At 35.4% G+C, this 25,578-nt stretch overlaps 1 protein-coding gene across 5 annotated transcripts in view; it reads left to right on the top strand.

Moving 5' to 3' along the window:
* CEP128 (centrosomal protein 128) overlaps window positions 1–25,578 on the top strand; it is a 438,638-nt gene that overhangs the window by 180,243 nt on the left and 232,817 nt on the right. For all 5 annotated transcript variants that reach the window (XM_027120216.1, XM_027120215.1, XM_027120217.1 and 2 more), the window contains 3 exons: window positions 2,659–2,835; window positions 7,578–7,637; window positions 22,568–22,760. In XM_027120216.1, the coding sequence (XP_026976017.1) occupies window positions 2,659–2,835; window positions 7,578–7,637; window positions 22,568–22,760 (430 nt within the window). The remainder of the gene's footprint in view (window positions 1–2,658; window positions 2,836–7,577; window positions 7,638–22,567; window positions 22,761–25,578) is intronic.

Here is a 25,578-nt window from a genome sequence, read left to right as displayed (position 1 = left end):
AATTTCAAGGAGAAATTTGTTGGCTCTGTGAGAGTAAAAGCCATATCTATCTCATTTACTCTATCCCTAGCATCCAGAAGAGTGTACTGCCATAGTAGGCCTTCCGTAAAAATTTGTAGAATGAGTGAAGAAATCAAATTACAGTTGCTTAGGTACAGAATGGAAGAGCTTATTTAACTCTTAGATTTAGGGTCTTGAAGGACATGCAGAAAGGATGGAGGACCAGTATGATGCAGTGTCTGAAACCGAGTTAAATAAAAGAACCTGGACCTTTGCCTGAAACATCAGAAGATTCAGTAGGGGTGGAGGATTCATTTATTTACTTTAATTTTTGAGTATAGCACTTAGACTAATGGAAGGATTTTGCGGCTTTGTCAATTACTCTTTTCCTTGAAACTTGAGTTGGTCGTGTAGGTAGGGGTTGGATGACGATCTGTCAGAAATGTCAAAGAAGGGGATCCTGAAAGAACAGATACTTGAACCCACTGCTCTCTAAGGTTTATGTGAGTTTATAGCTCTGTGAGTTTCACTTCAAAGGGAGATTGGACATGATATGCTGTCTCACAGAGGATAGTGAAGTGGATAATGAAATTTTCAGTCTTTGTTAAAGTGATTTCAGCATTCTTAAGAACATCAAAATGTAGAAATAGTTTTGTCTTCTTTTTAATGAGGGAAGTAACAGAGAGCACAGAAAAGTGACAGTGGAAAAAGAAAGATGGCTGTGAGTGAAGAGAAAAAAGAAAGATCAGTTAGAACATCCTCGTGAATTGTGTGGATTTCGAATATGAACAGTTGTCCCCTAAGTATGTCAGCAACCCCTGATAGAGTGTTTTCTTTATTAATATTACATCAGCGAGAATACTGCAGGCCTATGTTTGTTTGGAGGCCTATGTTTGTATAGAGGAAACATAGCACACTTCAGTGGCCTTTGAGTATATAGATCTGCATGGTAGTTGATGAAATGATCTTTACAGTATTGAATTTGTCTGCAAAAAATGTTTAAATCACGTATTTAGCAAAGTGGAGGAGTTTAAAGATGACTATAAACATGTTTCGTGGTCTCCTGAAATTATCAGTTTATTAAGGCAGACAGGTGCAAGACCAAATAATTATCGTATAGCTTAGTACATTTTAAAAAAAACTACATGATACATAATATACTGTGGAAACATTCTGCATTGGGAGATCAGGAGAGAAAGGAGACTGGGTCTTGAAGGATAAACTTTGAAGGATAAGATGTATAGGTGGGTAGGTATGTAACAACAATACCTACATTCTGATCCATATGGCAGTTATGGTTCTCACTGTAAGCTAATGTAGTTAATTGAGTGGTATTCTAGTGTGTACATTTGTCTCTTGTGAGCTTAATGCACTCTACTGCTGAAACATGACTCAACTTGGAGTACCAAAAAGAAAAGAAAATCCAGCTCCTAAGTTTACAAAGCTGAGCTCCAGATTGGGATGATGTACTCATGAAGGTAAATGCTGTCTCATGACTGCCAGTTCCATTTTGAAATAGTGCAATTTCAGAGTGAGTTGTTCAGATGAGATGTGGGCGGAGGAGACATATGTAGACCTACTTGAGAGCTGAAAGTAGTTAAAGTATGAGAGAGTGGAAAGGAGGGAGATGAGGCTGGAGAGAACAGCTGAAGACAGGTTGTGAAAGGACTCTGTTCTTTTGCGCAGAGGGTGTTTCTTTCATTTTTTAAAGTAAGTTGAATTGCAAGGAAATATCATGTATGATTATTCTGCTCGAATGCCATTCCACTTTTCATGATTACTTTTCATTGAAAAATTCTTTGTTATTTTAAATTCAAGCTGGTTTGTTGGCCGTATCATCTTCCTGCTTGTGTTGTATTTACTAGGGTAGGTAAAGATGATTAGGCTACTATGTAATGACTGAAGGCATAACTAGCCAGCCATCATGACTTTTTGGTCCACTGTTTATACTTAGAATTCTAGTGATTCTGTTATTTTCCTCCAAGCCTTGTGTAATACCACTTGAATTTCTCTAATAAATTTTGAAGTAAATTGTGTAATCATGATGATTGATAATTGTTTTGTCTAGGGGGGGCCCTAAGTCCTTGTAATCTCTTAAAGCAGCGGTCCCCAACCTTTTTGGCACCAGGGACCGTTTTCGTGCAAGATGTGGGGCAGGGGGAATGGTTCCGGCGGTAATGTGAGCAAAGGGGAGCGGCACTTGAAGCTTTGCTCACTCGCCTGCCGCTCACCTCCTGCTGTGCGGCCTGGTTTCTAACAGGCCGCGGACCGGTAACCGCCTGGGGGTTGGGGACCCCTGTCTTAAAGGGTTCTTTAGAAACCGCTTTTCATTAAGTATATTTGCTTACTTGAAAAGTACCTCCATCTTCTATCAAATTTTCATGACTCAAAGCATTTATGCAGTGTAACTGCATTTGAAACCATAGACATTTTAAAAAACTGTTTTAATGAGGTAAAGGTAGTAGTAACACTTTTTTCTTCTCCTGAAATGAAGAAGCACTGTCTTATTTGACATTTTGCCTTTTCTAGTGTTTTACTAATATTTATTGAAAGCTGTTTTCTAATACGCTTCTTTGAGTTGGTTGTACAGATACTACATGTGTTTCTTGTCTCCACTTAATAATTAACTTCTGTTTTTATTTCTTATCAATGCCTTAGGAAAAACATATAAACAATGAAGAAGAGCACTCAAGGAGGATGGAAGAGGCCAGATTGCAGCTCAAGGATCAACTTCTTTGTCTGGAGACTGAACAGGAATCCATTCTTGGTGTGATAGGAAAGGAAATTGATGCAGCTTGTAAAACCTTCTCCAGGGACTCAATGGAGAAATTGAAAGTAATTATGAGTTCTCATTGTGCCTTTCAGTTAGTTTCCTAATATATAATTATAAGAAGATTTTAATGCATGGTTACATGGTAGTCACATTTTTATTCCAGAGAGTTTTATGAAACAAAATAATATCTTGCATTTTTTAGAATGAGCTATTTTATCTATTGTACATTCATGGTAAGAGATAGTATGCTGTTATTCCACTGAACTGCCTGTATCTCACTCTGTAAAAGAAAATGTCTTACAAGGGAAGCAGCAGTTCTGACTAAAACAAAATCCTTCGAGTGAAGAAGCCTGGATTTTGAATTTTTTATTATCACTGGTTATTTTTGTTGTTGTTAGTATATTACTGGCTAACATCTTTTGAGTACTAATTATATTACGGATACCGTGTAAGTAAGTACTGGTGTATGCATTCTCTCCCTTAATTGCTGAAACCACTCTATCCTTTAGGTACTCAGATTAAATCCATTTTAGAAAAGAGAAAACAAGGCTTGGAAGGGTTAAGTAACTTGCCCCTGGCCACGTATCTAGTCAAAAGCTAGAACTAGGACTTCAAACCTCGGGTGTCCAACTGTGGAGCTTAAACAAGTAACCACTGTGCTATTTGCCTTCCCTATTTAAAAAAATTACATTTACTTTCGTTTTCCTATCTTTAAAATGGCTTATTGCTACTCAATATGTAGTCCTAGTGAAATGGTAAATAAAAACATGTTAATCATGGATGTTCTTAATTCCTTGAAGGTAAGCACCTCTTTTGACTCTAGGTTCTAGTACTGCTGTGTTACATACAAAGAGCATTGCAGTGCTTTAATATGGTATAACCAGAATACATTATAATTTAGCCCATCATTTACCCCGTATTTATTTCATCTGATGATATGACGGCACTCGAATTATGATATTATGCATAAAGGTTTTTTTAAACCTCTTCAGATGTTTCTTCTTATTATTTTGTCATTCATCTTTTTTCTCATATAAAATATTCTTCCCTTGGACTTCCCTGGTGGCACAGTGGTTAAGAATCCGCCTGCCAGTGCAGGGAACGTGGGTTTGAGCCCTGGTTCGGGAAGATCCCACATGCCGCGGAGCAGCTAAGCCCGTGTGCCACAACTACTGAGCCTGTGCTCTAGAGCCTGCGAGACACAACTACTGAAGCCTGCGCTCCTAGAGCACGTGCTCTGCAATAAGAGAAGCCACCACAGTGAGAAGCCCATGCACCGCAACGAAGAGTAGCCCTGGCTCGCCGCAACTAGATAAAGCCCGCTCACAGCAATGAAGATCTAATGCAGCCAAAAATAAATAAATTAATTAATTAATAAAAAAAATACTCTTCCCTAAACTACTTTCCCCTCTTTCTTCCTGCTGTTCCTCTCTTCCTGCCCATCTTTTTTTTTTTTTTTTCCTTAAGTAATGTTTTAAAGAAAATCAAGTGATAATTCTACACTTGTGCCTTAGGATTCAACTTTAAAAGAAATATTTCAGCTGGTAGAATTTGGTGGAGTTGATGGAATTTCTACAATATATATTTTTATATACATTTTTTAAAAAGCTCAGACGTCAATTTGAGAGGACTCTGAGCCAAGTATGAGAAGTAATTGGCTTTAGGGGAAAACCAACTTTCAGTCCTGTTATAATGCTGGTTTATTCTTTTCCCTGTCGAATGATGCTTTATTTAGGACTTGTCTTGTTTACATATATTTAAAGCCTTGAAATCCTAATTTTATCACAAAGATGCACAGATTAACAATGCAGTATTTATTCTGTATTTAAGAATTTGTGTCAGGATGGCTTGTTTTCAGTCAAGTAGTGATGTAAAAATGGAAACATTTGGATTGTGTTATAAGATATATAAACCTTGTTATGGCCAATTACAGGCTAAAACATAGTGTGCAGATAGCAGATGGCTTAAATATTTTATTTCTTTATGAGGTTCAAATTATCCTTCCAATATTCTGAAAAGTACCCTATTCTTTAATAGGCTTTCAAGAATGCAGTGACTGTGGTAATAGGTCTTTACACCTCTTCCCCTAGAGAAAGACTAATTCAATCTTAGTGATGGGTGGAAAGTAAATCTAAAAGAATGGAAATTCTATTAAGATTTTTTTTTAAGAATTCTTTTTTTTTCCATTGTGGATCTCTTTCCATTAATAACTTCTGTTGTTTCATTCCTATAAAATTGAAAAAAAAAAAGAGGAATACTCAAGAACATAACACTTGCTCTCACCTCACAGAAACCACCAAGGTGTTTGTTAAAATAAAATTGATTCTTTGCTTTATAGTTCAGAAATATAGGGGAGATCGGTGGTCCTTGTAAAATGTTTTCAAAATGGAATAATTCCAATTATTCCTGGTCATTTGTTCATTTTTGAAATATTGCTCATGAAATTTTCAGCCATTTTATGTTGAAAGTGACTGTCTATGGAATGGATTGCATAATAGATATGCAGCAAATGAGTCTGAGAAAAGTCTTTGGGAATATTGGCATTATTTCTAATTATATTTTCTTTTTTCAGTGCCATATTTATTACTTATTCCACATTAGTAAGTGCATGCAGTGATTGAAAACCTATGGTTAGACACTTAATAAACCACCACTATTATGAAGCAATTAGAAAAGTGTCTGAATTAAAGATACAACATTTTCATTGACCAATCTTTGATAATTCCAGAGCTTTTCCCCTAACACTTGGTTTTAGCATTTATTTGTGGAGCATGAAGAGGATAGGCTTTGGACCAAGACAGATGTGGGTTCAGATTGTTAATATATGCCCTTGGATGAGTTATGTAATCTCTATTCTCTCTAAGAATTCATGTCCCATTTATAAGTTGGGTTATTATGAAGATAAAGTAAAAATAGATATAGAAGGTGCACATCATAGTGTGAAGTATCTTGCACTTAGTAGATACTCAACTAATGATAGCTGTCCTTATTATGTAGAGCTTTTTTTGTAGTATACTCATATTACCATGTATATGGCTTCTGTTTCTCTAATCTTTTTATGACAAATGCCTGTTACAGTGCTCTTGTCATAATAGACTTTGAAGTGCATTTATTTATTTGTTTATTTATTTATTTATTTATTTTTGTGGTACACGGGTCTCTCACTGTTGTGGCCTCTCCCGTTGCGGAGCACAGGCTCCGGACGCTCAGGCTCAGCGGCCATGGCTCACGGGCCCAGCTGCTCCGCGGCATGTGGGATCTTCCCGGACCGGGGCACGAACCCGTATCTCCTGCATCGGCAGGCAGACTCTCAACCACTGTGCCACCAGGGAAGCCCTGAAGTGTATTTATTGATGCTTATATCTTGATACGCAGTTAGTAGTGATAATGGTGTTCTGTATGCCTGACACTGTGCTAACACCCATTTTATTTAATTTATACCTTGGCCTGAGGAGGTAGTTTACTCACTTTACAGATGGTAACCTACAGCTTAGAGGAATTAAGTCACACCACTTATAAGTGATCAAGTGACTGTTCTTAAATACTAAACTATATATAAATTTGTAAAGCAAGTCACAAAATATGAACATTGTACTTATCTCAAATTATTTTGGACTTTAATCTTGAGTACTATACCTTAGATCACTGAAGACTTGAGACTATGACATAGATCAATGAAAAAGAATAATAAAAACATCATAATCAATGATAAATTGATGTTTACAAATATTCAACATGGTACAGAGGTAGAAGAGGAAGAAAACACTATGGACTAGAGTGATTAAGGGAAATCTCACTGAAAAGGCAGGCAAGACACAAGAGTTGAGTGAGATTTAGATAATGAGAAACATGGATGAGGGAAGGGTTGGATATAAGAATATAACACTCTTGTATATGGCATGTGGTCAGCACTCATTATGCATTCATCATATGTCTAAATGAATTACCTAATGATATTCCTTAGGGGAATGATGTGCACACACATTAAGAAGTATAGAAGTATTGAGAATAGGAATAGACATCTCTTGCAAAGGGATAGGATATTTTTAAGCAGAACATTTCTAGGAAAAAGTGATGTAAAAATATCATAGGTAGCACAGAGTTCAAAGAAGGTAGGCATTGAGAAAAACTTGTGTTTAAAATTAGGAAGTCATTGACAACCTTTGAGTGTAGTTTTATCAGTAATAAGGCAGAACCAGAGGACAAGGGATTTTATAAATGAGTTGGTGTGAAGGTAGAATTTTGTTACCATCATGAATTACAAAGCGATGTTGGTATGAAGTCATATTGATTAGGTTCTGTCAGTTCTGCACAACCATTAATGAGACAAAATGGCCCGCATAGTATAAAATTAAAGAAGGAAAAATGAGACAAAGAATTAGGTTTCTATGTAATTATATCTAACTCACTGTGAAATACATTACCTGGAACAAAACTGAGGAAAAGAAACAAACACAAATGAAATAAATTGGTTTAAATGAGGCTGCTTGCCATGCAGAACTCCATGGAATCAGACTCAGTGATTCAAGCAGTAATAGCACTTGAAAGGTGATTCATGTCTCTCTATGTGAGCTAAATATTTACTGTCAATACATACATACATGGATACATGTATACATGCTTACATAAATAGGCATGTTAAATAAGTAATGGTTTGGAATTGGTTTCATACTTGGTATGAACTTTCTTCTTTTTAAACCCTTAACTTTAGACACTAAACTTTTGGGTGTAATGGTGAAGAATTTTCATTTATGTAAGTTCACCTCAGAGAAAAATCTAATAGACGATTTCCTCTTTTTTGTAGGTTTTTTCATCTGGTCCTGATATTAATTATGACCCACATCGCTGGTTAGCAGAAAGCAAGGTAATTAATCTTTGAATCCTAAAGTTTTCATAATGTTTATGACCTTCAAGTCATCCTATTTGGGCTAGTCGTATATTTTGACATATAACTGAGCATATGAAAGCATAATACTTCATTGCTGGGAAAGATATCATTGTAATGCATTCCAGAAACTTCCATGTTCTTTTAGTTTAACATTTAAAAATTAGCTTAAATATATAGGCATGGAATGAAAGAATAAATGACAGTAAGTAAAACTGTTGAAATAACAGAATTAGACTGTCAGAGAGACAAATTCCTCTGCCTTTTCCTTGGGATAGGCCTTGTCTCTGGAGGTGCACAAAGGTCAGGGCAGCTGTAACCAACCTTCATTTACACATATATACTTACATTCTGATTCTGGAGGGTTAGCTCAAAGCCTGCCAAATCTCTTTGTGGCTCAAGCAAATCATTCATCTCTCTGGGTGTCTTGTTTTCTCATTTAGAAAATGGGAGGGGTAAACTTTGTGTTCTGAAGATAACTTCACTGCTTCATGATTCTTTGGCATTATGATTTAAATTTAGTGGAAGGTAACCAAAAATAAATAAATTGAACAATTTGCTCATTTTAGCAAAAAAGATTCTTCTACACTGTGAAATAGTTATCAGCTATCTTCATAGATCAAATCAACTTAGAAATTCACTAATTTAAATATATAGAGTTATGACCATATAAGATGTTGATACCTGTTTATTCAATTATCAATACTTAAGCACTTGCGTTCCTTTTTAGAATAGTTTTTTTCAGCTTTAAATTACTAAAATCTTCCATCCCATTTAAATTCTATAAGAAAACCAACTGTACTATAAACCTCACCAATTGTGGTCCAACTTAGGATTTTATTGCAAGAAAGAAACTTTAAGTTTGTACAATATCCTTATTTAAAAATATGAGCAAAGTGAGGTTTCTGAGAAGGTATGTGACTTTCTCAGTGCCATATAAAGAGTGGGAAAATGTATTACATGCCATGTCAGATTCACAATTAACATTCTTATTATTATGTGCATTACCATTTAAAGTCTTTGTTCATTCAGCCAAGATTTGTTGATTGAGTACTGTTTTGTATACAGACATTGGGGATATTAAGTGTTAGCAAGCTGTGAAAGTTAATAGGGAAAATGTAGATGTAAACAAATTTTAGAAATCCATGAAGTGTTTTATATTGTTATAGAAATATGTAAACATTGACAAAGGAACACAGAAGAAGGAAGAACTATGGTGTTCATGTTGGGAGGATGGGAGGGTATGACACTGCCAGCATGTCAGAGAAGGCTTCTGCAAAAATACAATGTTTAAACTTAGTCATACACACAATATGTAGAAGTACTCTAATTGGCTAAGTATAACAGTGGCAAGAAGATGAATATTTGAGTCAACACAGATAAGGCCCTGAGATTTGTGAGTAAGGTACAGGTGGGAGGTGGTGCAAAAACAGAGTTCATTTTGAAAACCAGGTATTCATTAGAGAAGCCTCTTTAAAAAAAAATTCTTAATAAGAAACTAACAGTATTATGATTGAACATTGAAATTTACTCAGCCTTATAAAATTTTCTCTCCTACTTTAAATACAGTGATCCCGTGTATACCTAACCATTTTTGATAGAACCAAATGCAAACTTGTATTTATGCTACCTGTGTAGTAAATTTAGACTAGACATGTTTTGCTGTCTCAGAATTTTTTAGATAGAAACTTCTTGTGCATTAATAAAGAATTTCTCTTTTTTTCCCAACTCCACAATTTTGACAACAGAGTAATGTACTTGGAATTTTCTTTCAAGTTAAAATCTTTATCATTTCTGAACAGAAAGCTTTCACTGCTGTTGTTCAATTAAATTATGAGAGCCAGAGATGACTCTTAATCATAGCTCTTTAATTTGGGAGCGAGTGAGCCGTTTTCCCTTATCATTTAATGGGATTGAACTTCTGATCAGACAAGTTTTAATACTGCATGAGGCAACTGTTCCTCTACAGTGTAAAAGGGTCATGATAAGCAATACTACGCTGACCAACTGACTAAGGAGGAATTGACTCTATTTACTAGAAAGATGGCTTAGGTTATTGATGGGCTACAATACTGTAATTACTGTGAACTATGACTGGACAGCTCTATAAGTATTGAAGATAAGATCTGACATCAAAGGACAAAAACTATATGGAAAGTAGAATTGCTATTCAGCGAGTCCATGCTGACATCTTGCTCTATTAGAAGGACCTCTGATTGCATTTGGTAATTGTTTTCATAAATCTGCCAAATGAATTTCTTCTTTTAGTGTTAATTGTAGAAGAACTAAGGGACTGGGTGGGAATTGTGTCACTGTTGCTTGGTTGGCATTGGTGACATAACATAAACATGAAACCCAACTAAGAGTTGGACCAGGTTCATAGATAAAATGACCAATAAAGGGTAAGAAGAACACACTGCAGGGAGGAAGAGGGTTGAGGTGGTCGTTAAGTTATGCAAGGAGTTCCCATAGATAAAGGATTTGTGTTTATCATAAATCCTGACAAGGCATGCAGAGGCCAAATTTTATTCAGTTTAGCAGAGAATTTTCTAAGTAGCTACTATGCCCCAATTTTATATTACATGCTGTGGATATAACGAATGAATTAAAGAAATGATCCTTCCTCTTGAGGAACATGTTTTCTTTAGAAAAGTCGACACTTATGTAGATAATTTCAACATTATATGTAAGAGCTGTAACAGAGGTATGTAAAAGCTGCCTTGGAGGCTGATGTCGCAGATAAATCTTGAAGCCAGCCAAGTAAAGAGGAAGGAACATACATACAGAGTAAACAATTGTAGGAATGGCCTGGAAGAGAAACAGCATGATAAATGCAAAAGAAACCCCAAGTGATTTGGCAGTACTACATACAGTATGGAAATGCGAGTCAGGGAATGTCAGGGATGAGGCTCCAGAAGGAGGGAGAGATTAGATCCATCAAGAAGAGCATTGTATGCCATTTTCAAAGGTTGGGTCAGCTCTGCATTTAGTGGGGAATCATGAAGGAGTTTTGAACAGGAGAGTGAAATGTTCGTATTCATAGTTTAGAAGCATCACTCTGATAGTGATGTGAAAGGTAGATTAGAGGTGGGAAGCCCAAAGGCAGGAACACCAGTTAAGAGGTCTTTGAGTGAGACCCAGGACTCTGGTTGAGGTAGGGTGAAAGTTTGAATTTAGGAAATTGTAGAGATTCAGAGGAAGGGACAGACTGAAGAAACATTTTGGTGACAATATGCAAGTGATGTTTAATGTTATGTCAGAGGCTGATGGAGAAGGAGGTGTCCAGGATTTTCCATTTAAACTAGAAGACTACAGTCAAAGGTTAGTATTGGAATAGACAGACATGCAGGGTCCTAGGTAGGCAAGCTAGCAGAAGTATTGGAAGAGTTTCCACCACAGGGATTGATATCCAGAAAGTTCCATCTGGACAGGAATGCCTAAAGAGAAGCAGAGACAAAGGCATAGAGCAGAGTTTAGCTTCAAATCATGGAGAGAAATGAGAAGTAGCTAAGACACTTGCAGTGAGAAAGTAGGCACAAATCATCAAATCTAGAGCCATCAGGCACTCACTTTCAGGATGGAACCACAATACTAGCAAGCATCACTCTTGATCCCAGATCTTAACTTATCATTTTATGATAGTGAATAAAAAAGCTGATGTCAACTGCTCTTCAGCACAATTGCAGGAGGCTCAGTACTCTTTTGTTTAGAGAGCACATTTAATTCTGGGAGTCTGGTATTAATTATTCTCTTAAGATGCACAGAGGTGTATCTTAGGAGAATTTATATGCTTCTTTGGCTCTGAAGATCTTTTCCTTCTTGGCCTTTATCCCACTGTATTGAAACTCCCATTTACTCTTCTCCTCTTTCTTTAATCTGTAAGCGTTATGAGGGGAGACCTGTGTCTATCCTGTTCCTGTTGCATCTTTAGTGCTTACCACAGGCTTGGCTAAATGCTCAATAAATATTTTTTTTAGAGAGTAATTAGCCTTGCTGCATTTTCCTACTCAGGTTACTTCCTCAGCTTAAATATCACCAATGAATAAATAACAAGCAGATTAGATTTCAGTAAATATGTCAGTTCTCAAATATTGGTTTTCTTTGATCAGTACTGTAAATTTTAAGATTATATAAATAAGAAATATACTTCCAAGTTATTTGGGGATTTTCCTATATTATCCTATTTGGTATCATCCCAAAGAGTCCCACTTTTTATAGTATCAATATAACGTGTTTCACGCGTTGACAAGCATTTGCTTTTCCCTACTGTTTTTGCATTATAACTGAAGCAGCATTAGAGATTGTGAAGTTTGACTTTCTCATTTTGTAGATGAGAAATGGGTCCTGGGAGTTTTGAGTTTTATCTAAGGACATAAAACTAGTTTCTGAGAAGGGTTTGGGAACCTGGATCTCTGAACTCTGTGCCATTGTTTTTTTCTACTGATTGTGTGACCTACACTTGAATATAAACCTTACATTTATATATTGTCTTTTTAGTGATGGGGATTTTTTAAAAACAGTTATTGTGTGAGAAGTATTAGACCTACTGTATTTAATTCTTGTTGAAGGATGCAAATGACCATCTAGTATTTTATCGTTCCAGTGTAGACATCAAAATGTGATACAAATACTCAGGTATCTTCATTCACGTGGTGGAAATATCCTTAGGTAGTATACAGGGAACACACTCAGCTTAATTGGAGGAAGCATTTTGTATTTTTTAATATGTACTATGATTATGGGTATATTTCTTCCAGATTATTTTCAAACCAAGCAGAAAAGTGGAGAAAGTATAATTGAAAATGACATTCTGAGGTTGATTTAGATTTGAACTTTGCAGCTCTGGTTTAATTCTTGTTTTGGTGATCTAGCACATTTTAAAGAATCGCCATCCTCTTTATCTCTGGTTCTTACGTAAGCATTTTCTCTCAAAATTGTTTTTAGAGTTTTGGTGAAGGAAGCATAGTAGTTAAAAGCAGCAAAATTATGGTTCCCGATATTATTGCTAACTCTGTCAACTATAATCTTTTATTTGAATTTTCTGTTTTCCTTGGTTTTTAGCTTTGAGTCACTCCTTAGTGACTTTCGGTATATTATTCCAGTGGATCTCATTAGAGGATTCTTACAGATTAAAAAGATCATTTTGATTGTTTTACTAGATACTTCAAAATATTCCCACCTAGTTGCAAGCTGTCAACTAAGAGGGTAAAAAACTACCTTATTTAGAAATTCTTTCCCTATTTTGGCTTACTTAGCGATACTTGTTGATGTAGTTAAATAAATGAGCCTATTATGTAATCTGTAAGATGCTCTTGTGAGTGGTTAATAGAATGGTGTTTGCACTGTGATTAATAGCCTTGTCAGCTAATTATTGTTTGGAATTGGTAAAGTTATTCCTATACTGTGTTCCAAGCTGTTTCTCCAAGATACTTAATGAATGATAGATAACGGGTGTTTCTCTAACAGACTCTGATTCTCTTAATTGATTATTGGTTGATTAAATTTCCATAAGTTAATTTGTTTCATAGGATTAATAATATATTCTGATACTTATTCAATTCATATCAAGCATCTTAACTATAACCTATTTTTAATTTTGTATGGCAATGGAATAAAGGCTCAATAGGAATTAACTGGAGCCATAGGTCATACTGTATTAGTTTGCTAGGGCTGCCATAACAAAACTGGGTAGCTTAAACAACAGGTATTTATTTTCTCACAGCTCTGGAGCCTAGAAGTCAAAGATCACGTTGCCAGGGTTGGTTTCTGGTGAGACTTCTCCTTGCCTTGTAGACGGCCACCTCTCATGTGGGGGCTAGCGGTATGGTTGGAGAAGTTGAAGGTTAGGAGTCAGATAGTGTCTCTTCTTCTTATAAGGACACTAGCCCTATAGGATTAGGGCCCTACCCTTATGGCCTCATTTAACGTTAATTACTTCCCTAAAGGCCCTGTGTCCAAATTCAGTCACACTGAGAGTTAGGGCTTTAACATATGATTTTGAGAGGGATGTAATTCAGTCCGTAACACAGATCAAACCTGATTAATGCTTTGTTGCAAATAATTTTTTGTTATTGTTTTGTTTTTATCAGAACCAGTAGGATTATTGTTATGACAAAACAGAATTGTTTTTTTATTATCATCTCTTAGCAACGGTAGTGAACACGGGCCAAAGACTGGGATGGAATAAGGAAAGCATTATGAAAAAGAAATGTGAAGGTATTTTCTAAATTTGCCATTAAATCATTGGGAAAGAACAGATTAAACCAGATGATTGAAGCTGGTGATCCCCAGGGACTCATTTTGTTTGGACCACATGAGTTTAAAAAAATTGATTTGGTAATGAACATTTTAAAAAATTCAATTAAGTGTATTATTGCAACATGAAATTGTTTTCCTTTTGAGATATCAGAGGATCTGATAACACTAGGGTTTCATTCCGTTGTGGTAGAAAACAGAGTTAAGAAGAAGAACCATGGACATGACACCACATTAGATGTGGTGCCCTATCTTGCCTTTCTTTTTTGTGGTTGCATTTTTATATTCGAAATTGATAATGTTCAGATCCTAAATGTGTTACTTTTGACTGTTCATTAAGCTTTCTTAATATAGTTAGCTATCGTTTGACATAATCACCATCATTTTCTGTTGACTCCCAATATGGAAGAAAAGTATTACTTGATGTTATCTTTAGGCTTGCACATTATTTTTTTTTGAAGTTGATTGAAGAGAAGTGGATTTATCTCTTGTATCCATGCGTGGTTCAAAATGGTAAATAGTAACATAGTAGCCTGAATTGAACTTTTCAAGAAAAACAAAAGAGAACATATTTTCTATGTACTTTTACAGATGTTTCCTATCTGGCACCTTTAGCATGTACATTTGATGTCTCTGATGTAAACCAATGAAATTAACTCCTATAATATTATCTAATAGGGACTTGGTCCTAGAACATGTTGGTCTTCCTGTAAATAAGAGGTTGAATAATCTGACTCCTTTTACTCTTTCCTCACAAGGATTTTTATGGTCAGCTGTGAACCTCATACCTTTTATCAATCCATATTTGATTTTTTTTAAGTGCATTCCTTCTGGTTAATGTTTCAGATTTCATGTTGCATGTATGTATTTCTTCTGTATGTCAAGGTTATTTCATTTACTTGTCTCCAACATATTAATACATCAATTTATATTCTAATACCTAGCCATCTGTGATAATATTAATTATCTGATTTTAGACTAATCCTGAGGGGATTAGCATCTGAAAGCTGCTGTTTAGGACCATGCCTACATGGCATAGAGTTATCAGGGCTTTTGTATGTACATCCTTTCAGCCCTTCTTCTTTGTGATTGTATTTTTCATAATTCAAATTGATAGTGTTCAGGTCCTAAATGTGTTACTTTTGAATATTAATTAAACTTTCTTAATATATTAAAACTAAAAGAACTTTGGATTTTTTCTGTTTTCAAGATACCATTCTCTTTTTCTATTTTATTACTTAGATGCAAGGTGCTATGTCTTTCCAAAAAAAATTAACAGCATCTAATTGTTCATTTAATTACATGTGTCAGGGCCTCATGATGTGCAAAACTAGCTGTAATGTGCGTGTGGGTGTGTGTGCGCATGCACGTATGTTGGTTGTTTTGGAAACTCCCTAGGAGATTTTAATCGAAGAATATTATTATAAAATTCTTGAAAAATGTGTTGAGGGTTTATTATATTAAATTCTTTAACATACAAGAATAAAGATGTGTGTATGTTTGAGGTGCCAAATAAACAGCAAAAAGACTTTGTTGAAAATATATCTTTTCCAGAAACTATACATCTAACCTTTCCCTTATTTCCTTGCATCATACCAATAATAATATGATAGTCACCGGGGCTTTTCATTTTATTTATTTTTCTTGAGGAGCTGGCAAAGATTGATGAGGTTAATAGAAGGTATGATCTACAGATTCAGATTGTAGTTTTAATATAGAAGCAGTGATAACATAGGCTTTTCCTTATTTTTCCTAGTTAATATCAATTAATAAATTAATGACTTAAGTAGTAATGTTTTAGAATCATTTTCCAATGACCCGTATCAAACTTACTGAATAATTGTCTAGAATAATTTTTATTATTTAGTGCATTGAATACATTCTCATTTTGGAGATTGTAACTAACTGTACACACACACATATAGCCATACAATCTTAGTTAAAGAATTTTTTAAAAAAATGTAAATTGTAACAGCAGTAACCTAAAATGTGAGGGGGAAGAGAAGTAAAAGTGTAAAGTTTATGAATTCTATTGAAGTTAAGTTGTTATCAGTTTAAAATAGGGTGATACACATTTAAGATATTTTATGTCAGCCTCATGGTAACCACAAGGGGAAATCCTATAATAATTACATAAAACAACATGATAAAGAAGTCAAAGCCTACTGATACCAGAAGACAACAAAACACACACAAAAAAGACAGCAGGATAAGAATCAAAGAACAAGGAACCTACAAAACATCTAGGAAACAATTAACAAAGTGACAATAGTAAGCCCTTACCTATCAATAATTACTTTAAATGTAAATGGATTAAATTCTCTAATTAAAAGACATAGAATAGCCAAATGGATAGGAAAAAACAAGATCCAGAAATATGCTGCCTATTAAAGACTTACTTTAGCCTTAAAGGTACACATAGATTGAAAGTGAAGTGATGGAAAAAGACATTTCAGGCAAATGGTAACCCAACCCCCCCCCCAAAAAAAAAAAAAGAGAAAACGAAAAAAGCAAGGGTAGCTCTAGTTATATCAGACAAAATAGACTGTAAACAAAAAATGATAAAAAGAGACAAAGAAGGTCATTATAATGGAATCAATACAAGAAGAGAGAACAATTGTAGATATGTGCCCAATGTTGGAGCACCTAAATATTTAAAGGAAAAACTAACATAGCTAAATGGAGAAATAAACAGTAACAAATATAGCAATATTGAGAATGAAATTTCGATATTTACACTCATCTTTTGTAGGTATAAAGGCATAATCACCATAAACAGTTTGGTGTTCATGCTTTCAGTCCTATTTTGATCTAGTGGGCTGAGCTGCAGTTATTTTTGACAAAAATGTATATTTTTAGATATACCTGTCCCTTCCTTTTGAGTCTTTGACATTGAGGATATCCACCTTGTTGTAGTATTTTCTTCCTTTGGGGTTCTATCGCCCCAGACTCTTGTATTTTCCTCCCGACTTTCTATCTACATCTCCATTTTATTTTGAAATTCTCTTGTGTTTATCTCTTCTAAACCCTCTTCTATTTTCTCTGTGGATATTCTTTATGAGCTATTTTATCTCTTCCTATGCCATTAACTTCCTTTAGGCTGTTGATTCTTTAGTTTGTATCTCTTGGCCATATCTCTTGAGCTTTAGAGCTATATATATATAATTAGATATCCAATTAGTCGTCTATGCTTCTGTATCTTTTGTTCCTAACAACTTCTATATGTTTCATCCTAATGTTAACTTCTTAACCCCTAAATCATTGCTTCTTCTAGGTTTCCTGTTTCAATTTAAGCTAAAAATTGGCCATCAATACTGATTCCTTTCTCTTCCTTACCCGCCTCACATTTAAGTCCAAATACATACATTTTGGCTCAACCCTTACCATTTTCACTTGTTTGGAATATTGTAACAGCCTCCTGACTTCCAGCCTCCGATATTTGCTCCACTCTACTTAGAGAGTATGCTTTCTAAAGAGCAGTCCAATTCACATCCTTGTCTCTCATATTGTGGTTAGATGGGGATGATGGTATATCCCTCACCCTCACCGTGTTTTCTTCCTAAATGCATAGTGGAATGTTATAGTAGAAAGTGCTCCTTTAATCTGGCAGAATTGACCATGTTTTCTGTGCTATGGAAGTTTTTTTCTCTTTTTCTATTTGCAATAGTATTTCAAGGTGGATATTGGGAAATGAAGCAGACTTAATTAAATTTCTGTAGTCATAATTGGAAGTTCACATCCTAATTTAAGTTGAGGACTTCCTGTATTTATCTAGTGACATATGGACAAGACAGAGGCCTAAAAATTGTATAGCAAGTACTAAAGCCAGGTCAGCCAGATCTCATCTCGCAGGGAGGTTTAATTTTAGCTTTGTTGATCTATCCCCTTTTACTTTCCCCTTCCTTCCTTCCTTCCTCCCTCCCTCCCTCCCTTCCTCCCTTCCTCCCTTCCTTCCTCCCTCCCTCCCTCCCTCCCTCCCTCTCTTTTGTTACATAACAGCTAAGTTGAGGTATAATTCATGTACCATACATTTGACCTATTTAGAGTTACCATTCAGTAGTTTTTAGTATATTCACAGAGATGTACAGCCATCACTACATGAATTTTAGGACATTTTTATCACCCCAAAAAGACAATCTGGACTATTAGCCATCACATCCTTATCTGCCCATCCCACCCTCCCTGTAGCACTAGTCAACAAGTAATCTGCTTTTATCTCTATAGATTTGTCTGTTCTGGACATTTGCTATGAATGGAATCATAAAATATGCAATCCTTTATGATTGACTTCTTTCATTTAGTAGAATATTATCAAGGTTCATCTGTGTTGTAGTATGTATCATTACTTTACTTCTTCTTGCTAAATAACTGTCCATTGTATGGATATACCACATTCATTTACCAGTTGATGTTCATTTCTATTATTTTTATTTCTTGCCTGTCATGAATAGTGCTGCTATGAACATTTGAGTACAAGTTTTTTGTGTGAATGTGTGTTTTCATTTCTCATAGGTACATACCTAGGAGAGAATTGCTGAGTTATACGGTAATTATGTTTAAGCTTTTGAAGAAAGTCCAGATTGTTTTTCCAAGGTGACTACACCATTGTACATTCCTATTGTTGGTATATGAGAATTTTAATTTCTCTGTATATACACTAACAGTTGTTATCATCTGGGGTTTTTTTGATTATAGCTATCCTGCTGGATGTGAAATGGAATTCTATTGTGGTTTTGATTTGCATTTCCCTGATGGCTAGTGATGTTGAGCATCTTTTCATGTGGTTATTGGCCATTCATATATCTTCTTTGGAGAAATGTCTATTTTGATCTTTTGCTCAATTTGTTATCTTTTAATTTATTATTTGAGTTCTTTACATATCCTAGGATACAAGTCCTTTCTCAGATATGTGATCTATAAGTATTCTCTCCTGTTTAGTGAGTTGTCTTTTCACTTTGTTACTTGTGACCATTGAAGCATAATATTTTACATTTTGATTAAGTTCAGCTTATCAGCTTTTTTCTTTGGTTGCTTGTGCTTTTGGTGTAATGTCTAAGAAATGATTGCCAAACCAGAGTCACAAAGACTTTTCCCTGTTTTCTTCTAGGAGTCTTATATTTTTATTTATTTATTTTTAAATTATTTATTTATTTATTTATTTTATTTTATTTTGTAGCCATATTTTTAGCAATTACATTTAGGTCTTTGATCCATTTTGAGTTAATTTTTTTATGTGGTATGAGGTATGGGTTCAACTCTATTCTTTTACATGTGGTCTTTGATCCATTTTGAGTTAATTTTTTTATGTGGTATGAGGTATGGGTTCAACTCTATTCTTTTACATGTGACTATTCAGTTGTCCCAGCACCACTGGTTGAATAGACTATTCTTTCCTCATCAGATTGTTTTGGCACTCTTGTTGAAAGTCAGTTGACTGTATATGTATAGTTTTATTTTTGGACTCTCAATTCTATTTCATTGATCTATATGTCTATCCTATGCCAGTACCACACTGTTTTGATTACAGTAGCTCTGTAGTAAGCTTTGAAATGGGTAAGAGTGAGTCCTCCAACTTTGTCCTTATTTTTCAACACTTTATTTGGCTATTCTGGGTCCCTTGAATGTCCATATGAAATTTAGGATCAACTTGTCAATTTCTCCAAAAAACCAGCTGGGATTTTGATTGGAATTGCATTGAATTTGTAGGATGTTTGGGGAGTATTTTTGTCTAAACTATATTAAGTCTTCTGATCTTTGTACATGGGATATGGTCCCATTTATTTAGGTATTTAAAAGTTTTTTTCAGCAGTGTTTTGTAGAGTTATTTTTCTTTCAGATATTTTCAGAGTGTGTTTTGCAGTTCTTTTTAAAGGTGTATTATTAAGTATATTATCCTTTTGATGCTATTGTACATACAGTTGACTTTTAACTTTATTTTTGGATTGATCATTCAAGTATATAGAGATACAATTGATTTATGTATATTGACCTTATATACTACAACATTGCTGAACTATTTTATTCTAATATGTTTTTAGTGAAATCATTAGAATTTTCTTATACAGGGGCATGTTATCTGCAAAAAAGATGCAAATATGTTTACTTCTTTTTTTTTAATGTGGATATATTTTGTTACATTTTCTTGCAAAATTGCCCTGCCATGACCTCCTAATACAGTGTTGAATAGAAGTGGTGAGAGCAGATATTCTTTTCTTGTTTCTGATCTTAGGGAGAAAGCATTGTCTTTTTCCATTAAGTATGATAGTAGTTGTGGGGTTTTTATAAATGTTTTTATCAGGTTGAGAAAGTTCCCTTCAATTCCTAGCTTGTTGAGTGTCTCCATCGTGAATGGGTGTTGAATTTCATCATATGATTTCTCTGCACCTTTTGATATGATCATGTGGCTTTATGTCCCTAATTCTTACTAATATGGCATATTACATTAATTAATTTTCAGATATTAGTGCAGCCTTGCATTCTTGGGATAAATCCTACTTGATTATGCTGTAAAAACCTTTTTATATGTTTCTGGATTCTGGTTGCTAGTATTTTGTTGAAGATTTTAAAAAATATCTATTCATAAGTTATATTCATAACTGAAGCCTTATAAACAATCTGGGGAAATTACAGTTGAGACTTCAGTGTTCTTAGCTGGCTTTGTCTGCAGTAGAGTGACCACCCTATTAGTGGAGAGTTGGTGGAGGAGGGAGTTCCCAGTATTTCTGTTGCAGTTACCAAGAATTTAGCTTGTGCAAATCAGAGCTGTGAAGATGAAAACTCCTAGTGGTCTGCCCTTCCTGTGAAATACCTACTATTATGATGTTTCTGCTTACAACATTTTTGACTCCAGAAGTTTGAGTTTTCCACATCAAGTAATTTTTCAATTTTTTGCATTCACCAACTGGGTGCCCTACAACCTAATTACAGCTCTGACACTAACTACCCAGAGTTAGTGCAGATCCTGCAGTTTAAGGTCTCAGTCCCACAAGACTCCCCCTCCCCCACCTTCAGATGCCAGTCACAGGTATTGAGTCCCTAGGTTGCCTACACTTCTATCTGAGCTGGCTTCAAATTGGGGTTCCCATAGTTCATTAATTTGCTATAATGGCTCACAGATTTCAGGGAAATACTTGACTTACTATTATTACTTTATTATAAAGGATGCATATGAACAGCCGTATGAAGAGGTATATAGGGCAAGGTCCCAAAGGGTCCTTAGTACTGGAACTTCTGTCTCTGGAATTTTGGGTGCATCACCCTTTTGGCATGTGGATGTATTCACCAACCTGGAAGCTCATCGTATCTCATTGTTCAGGAGTCTTTATAGAGTTTAATCTTCAGTCCTCCCCTGCCTGTCCCCCACCCCCCTTCTTAGAGGTTGATGAGTAGGATTGTAAGTTTCAACTCTCTAATGATCAGCCCCTTACGGAGGCTATCTGGGGGCCCCACCCTAAGCCACCTCATTAACATAAGCTCTGGTCTGATCAAAAGTGCTTTGTTATTAATAAATCATGCCTTTATAAGCATGATTTCCATTTTTCTTCACCCAACATATTATACATTTGTTACCTTACAATATAAGTGTATAATTTATGCATAATTTGACTAATGACAGTATTTTGTTCTATGTCACCATCTGTTAGACCTTCTTACCAAAGGAACTGCCTTTTTTTTCATTTCTGGGGATGTTTGAAAGCTGATGTATGTGGGGAGACCCCGGTCTAAGGGCCATATCCCAGTTCTGCTTCATCATAGGCTAATTCTATCACAGCTACTTTTAATATACTGGGGCATGTCCTAAGAACCTTCTAGACTTCTAGAGGCCTAGAACATTCTTGCTTATGGATTCATGCTATTCAGGGAAATTGTCCCTTTGCTTAATCTCATTTTCCCTTCTAGTTCATGACTTCCCCTATTTTGCTTCTTTGAGGTGAAGACTGTTTAGATTATTTAAAATCAACTAGAAATTGGATGATAGTCTCACTTGGGAAGGTCCTAAGACCCGACTGAAATTCTGTTCTATTGAAGGTGGAAGAAAGATTTCTTTTCTCATCCCTGTTTTAAATATCTAAGTATTAGAGTTGGTGAGGTTAGAGTCCATGGAAAAGAGAGTTGCTTTGATTGAATTTCCTAGTTTTAAATGTGGAAAAATGCAGACTTTATCTGCCTCATGCCATACAGAATCTCTCTCTACCTGATTAGCTGGACCCTTGGGGATATGCATTTTTAGAAACAAAACTAGGAATTTTATCTTATTTTTTAATCTCTAAAATTCCCTTCATAACCAGTTTCTAGGTCTATTATGGGGTGTTTTGGATCTTCAAATGCTTGTACCAGACTGCTTTATATATCAAATTAGGGGGTTAATTGTATTACACCTGGAAGTTTAGGAGGCCAAACTTTTCTGTAGTACTGCCTTTCCAAAGATGATAGAGTATACCAAATATTTTATAAAAATCCAAGGAAATCATTTCTGCACCAACTTTTAACTGATATAAACCATTATGCAAATAAAAACATTATGGGTATTTTAAAATTTTGCTTAAATTTGTTGGTTATTGTCTAAATTCAGATTATCATGACTTTCTCATGTTTTGGAATGCTACTGTTTTCTAGATTTTTTAAAAAATTAGATATAACTGTCATATTTTTAGACTAAACTTCAATGGCTCTGTGAGGAACTGAGAGAGAGAGAAAACAGAGAGAAAAGTCTACGGCACCAGCTGATGTTGTGCAGACAACAACTCGGGAACATGACTGAAAACAAGGAGGCTGAGCTTCAGTGTCTCTTTGAACAGATAGAAAGACAGGAGCAGCTTCTGGAAGAAATACATCGGGAGAAGAGAGGTGTGTTAACTGCTCTTACTCTTTTATTTTTCTTTGTTTATATTTGTGGAATCTTATGTTTGGGAAAAAAATTCTGTTTCTCTTGGCTCTGGTTTGAACTACAGAATTTCCAAATTCGTCTCCTTTCCTTGTCTCTTGTCTCCTTATCTTCATTTCTGGGTCTAGAAGAGAAAACTGTTTCTCCTTGAGAATTTCTCCTTCAGCTACTGTATCCCTCCTGTGTACATAGATAGCATTTGTGTCTGTTGGCCATTTGCAAGTGCTAATTTGCTAAGACATGCTTGTTCTTCCCTGGTAAAATGCCAAAATTTATATTTTACTTCAGTAAAATACCCATTAATTCATTCAACAGATATATACTTTGTGTCTATTTTGTCTTCGGTACTATTATAGGTGCTAAGGATATTATCAGTAAATGAGAAAAAAAATCCTACTCTTCCTTTTTTTTTTTTGGTTGCGTTGGGTGGCCTTCGTTGCTGCGTGTGGGCTTTCTCCAGTTGCGGCGAGCAGGGGCTACTCTTCGTTGTGGTGCGTGGGCTTCTCATTGCGGGGGCTTCTATTATTGCGGAGCACGGGCTCTAGGCGTGCAGGCTTCAGTTGTAGCACACGGGCCCTAGACCACGTGGGCTTCAGTAGTTGTGGTGCCCGCACTTCAGTAGTTGTGGCGTGTGGACTCAGTAGCTGTGGCTCACAGGCTCTAGAGCACAGGCTCAGTAGTTGTGACTCACGGGGTTAGTTGCTCCATGGCATGTGGGATATTCCTGGACCAGGGGTTGAACCTGTGTCCCCTGCATTGGCAGGCAGATTCTTAACCACTGCGCCACCAGGAAAGTCCCCAAAATCCTACTCTCGTTTACTTTACATTATATTGAGTGGGGTGACAAAATAAATGTGATAAATGAGTAAATTATGTAATATATGAGGTTATAAGCACGTTGTTGAAAGCAGTAGAGTAAGGGAAGGAGAGTTTGGGAGAGCACGGCACAGGGTTTAATATGTAGGCAATACTTAACTTTAAAAGTTAGACAAGAGTCATGGAAAATTACCTTTCTGTTTGGTTCTACTAGGGATGGATATAATGGGAAGAAGAAAAATAGCATCAGATATAGGAATCCTATGTGTATCTTATGTTGTGTTGGCCTTAGGCTTTTTTTTAATATATAAATTTATTTATTTATGTATTTATTTTGGCTGTGTTGGGTCTTCATTGCTGCACGCAGACTTTCTCTAGTTGTGGTGAGCAGGGGCTACTCATTGTTGTGGTGCATGGGCTTCTCATTGCGGTGGCTTCTTTTGTTGTGGCCACAGGCTTTAGGGTGTGCAGGCTTCAGTAGTTGCAGCATGCGAGCTCAGTAGTTGTGGCTTGTGGGCTTTAGAGCACAGGTTCAGTAGCTGTGGCTCACAGACTTTGTTGCTCCGCAGCATGTGGGATCTTCCCGGACCAGGGATTGAACTCGTGTCCCCTGCGTTGGCAGGTGGATTCTTAACCACTGCGCCACCAGGGAAGTCCAAGGCTTTTTCTCTTGCTGAACTTTATTAAGAACCAGAAAGAGGAGTCATATAGTGTCCCACTAAGAAAAACTAAACATTAACATATGATAATTCTTTTTAAAATAATTTTTTTGTTTTTTATTTTAGTGATCAGGATTATTATCTCTACACATACCACTTAAAAATTGTTTATTACTGTCTTGCAGTGATTCTCAAATTTTGGTATCAGAATCACTTTACATTCTTAAAATTTTTCAGAACTCAAAGATCTTTTATTAATGTACATTGTGTATATCAATATATATCATATTAAAAATTAAAACTGGGTATTTGAAAATATTTATACCTTTAAGATAATAATTATAAATCCATTCATACTAACATAAAAATCAATGAAATTTAACTGTTTTTCAATACAAAAAAATTAAAGAGTGACTTTGTTTTTTGAACGTTTGGAAATCTCTTTAATTGCTGTCTTAAAAGAAGATGGCTGCATTTTCAGTTTTGCGTCTTCATCTAATCTGTTGTTACATTACCTGTCATGTAATGCCTGAAGAAACTGCATTTTACATTCATGAGAAATTGAATGTGGAAAAGACAAGTAACATTTTAGTATTATAATTAAGGGGTCTTGGATGGTGCCCAAACACCCTTTGAGAATTGCTGGTCTAGTGCAATTGAAAGATGTAAATTGTGCCAATAGTAAAAGTTAGGGATGCCCTTTAATTTTTTTTTTTAAAGACAGTACAGTAGAATCTGTAATGGAACTTATAGATAAAACACTATATGATCTCTATACATGTTATATGTCATAGCCTATCCACTAATTAACACTAGATTACAACCCCATTTTTCTTTTAGTAAATATTTATCAGTATTGGCACTGTGTAAGTCATTTCTTTGCATAAGGAATATGCAGTAGTCTATTATAAAATCATAAAACTGTCATTGGGGAGAAATGCAAAAGAACCACATATCTGTGCATTTAGATAATTATATCAAATGCCCAGCTTTTTCATAAAAGCTTCAGAAGGTGAGGTATAAAGTTTGTAATCTCTCAAAGTGATTGCCTTTATTTCTACTTTCTTAATTTAATAAAAATTTATTGCTCGTCTTGTTATCTATAGAGCACTTGAATTCCTTTATACATCTTAGAATCAGCTCGTCAATCTTAGAAAAGAACCTACTGGTGTTTTGATAGGGTTATGTTAAATGTATAGATGAATTTGAGAATGGACATCTTAATATTGATGATATTTTCCAATCTATGAACATGGTGTATCTATCCATTAATTTAGATTGTCTTTAACTTTTCTCATGATGTTTT

Source organism: Aethalodelphis obliquidens, unplaced genomic scaffold (genome assembly GCF_003676395.1).
Source record: "Aethalodelphis obliquidens isolate GAN/ISIS:26980383/991018 unplaced genomic scaffold, ASM367639v1 scaffold21, whole genome shotgun sequence".
NCBI lineage: Eukaryota > Metazoa > Chordata > Mammalia > Artiodactyla > Delphinidae > Aethalodelphis > Aethalodelphis obliquidens.
Note: the sequence above shows the minus strand (reverse complement) of the source record. Positions and strands in the feature narration are given on the sequence as shown.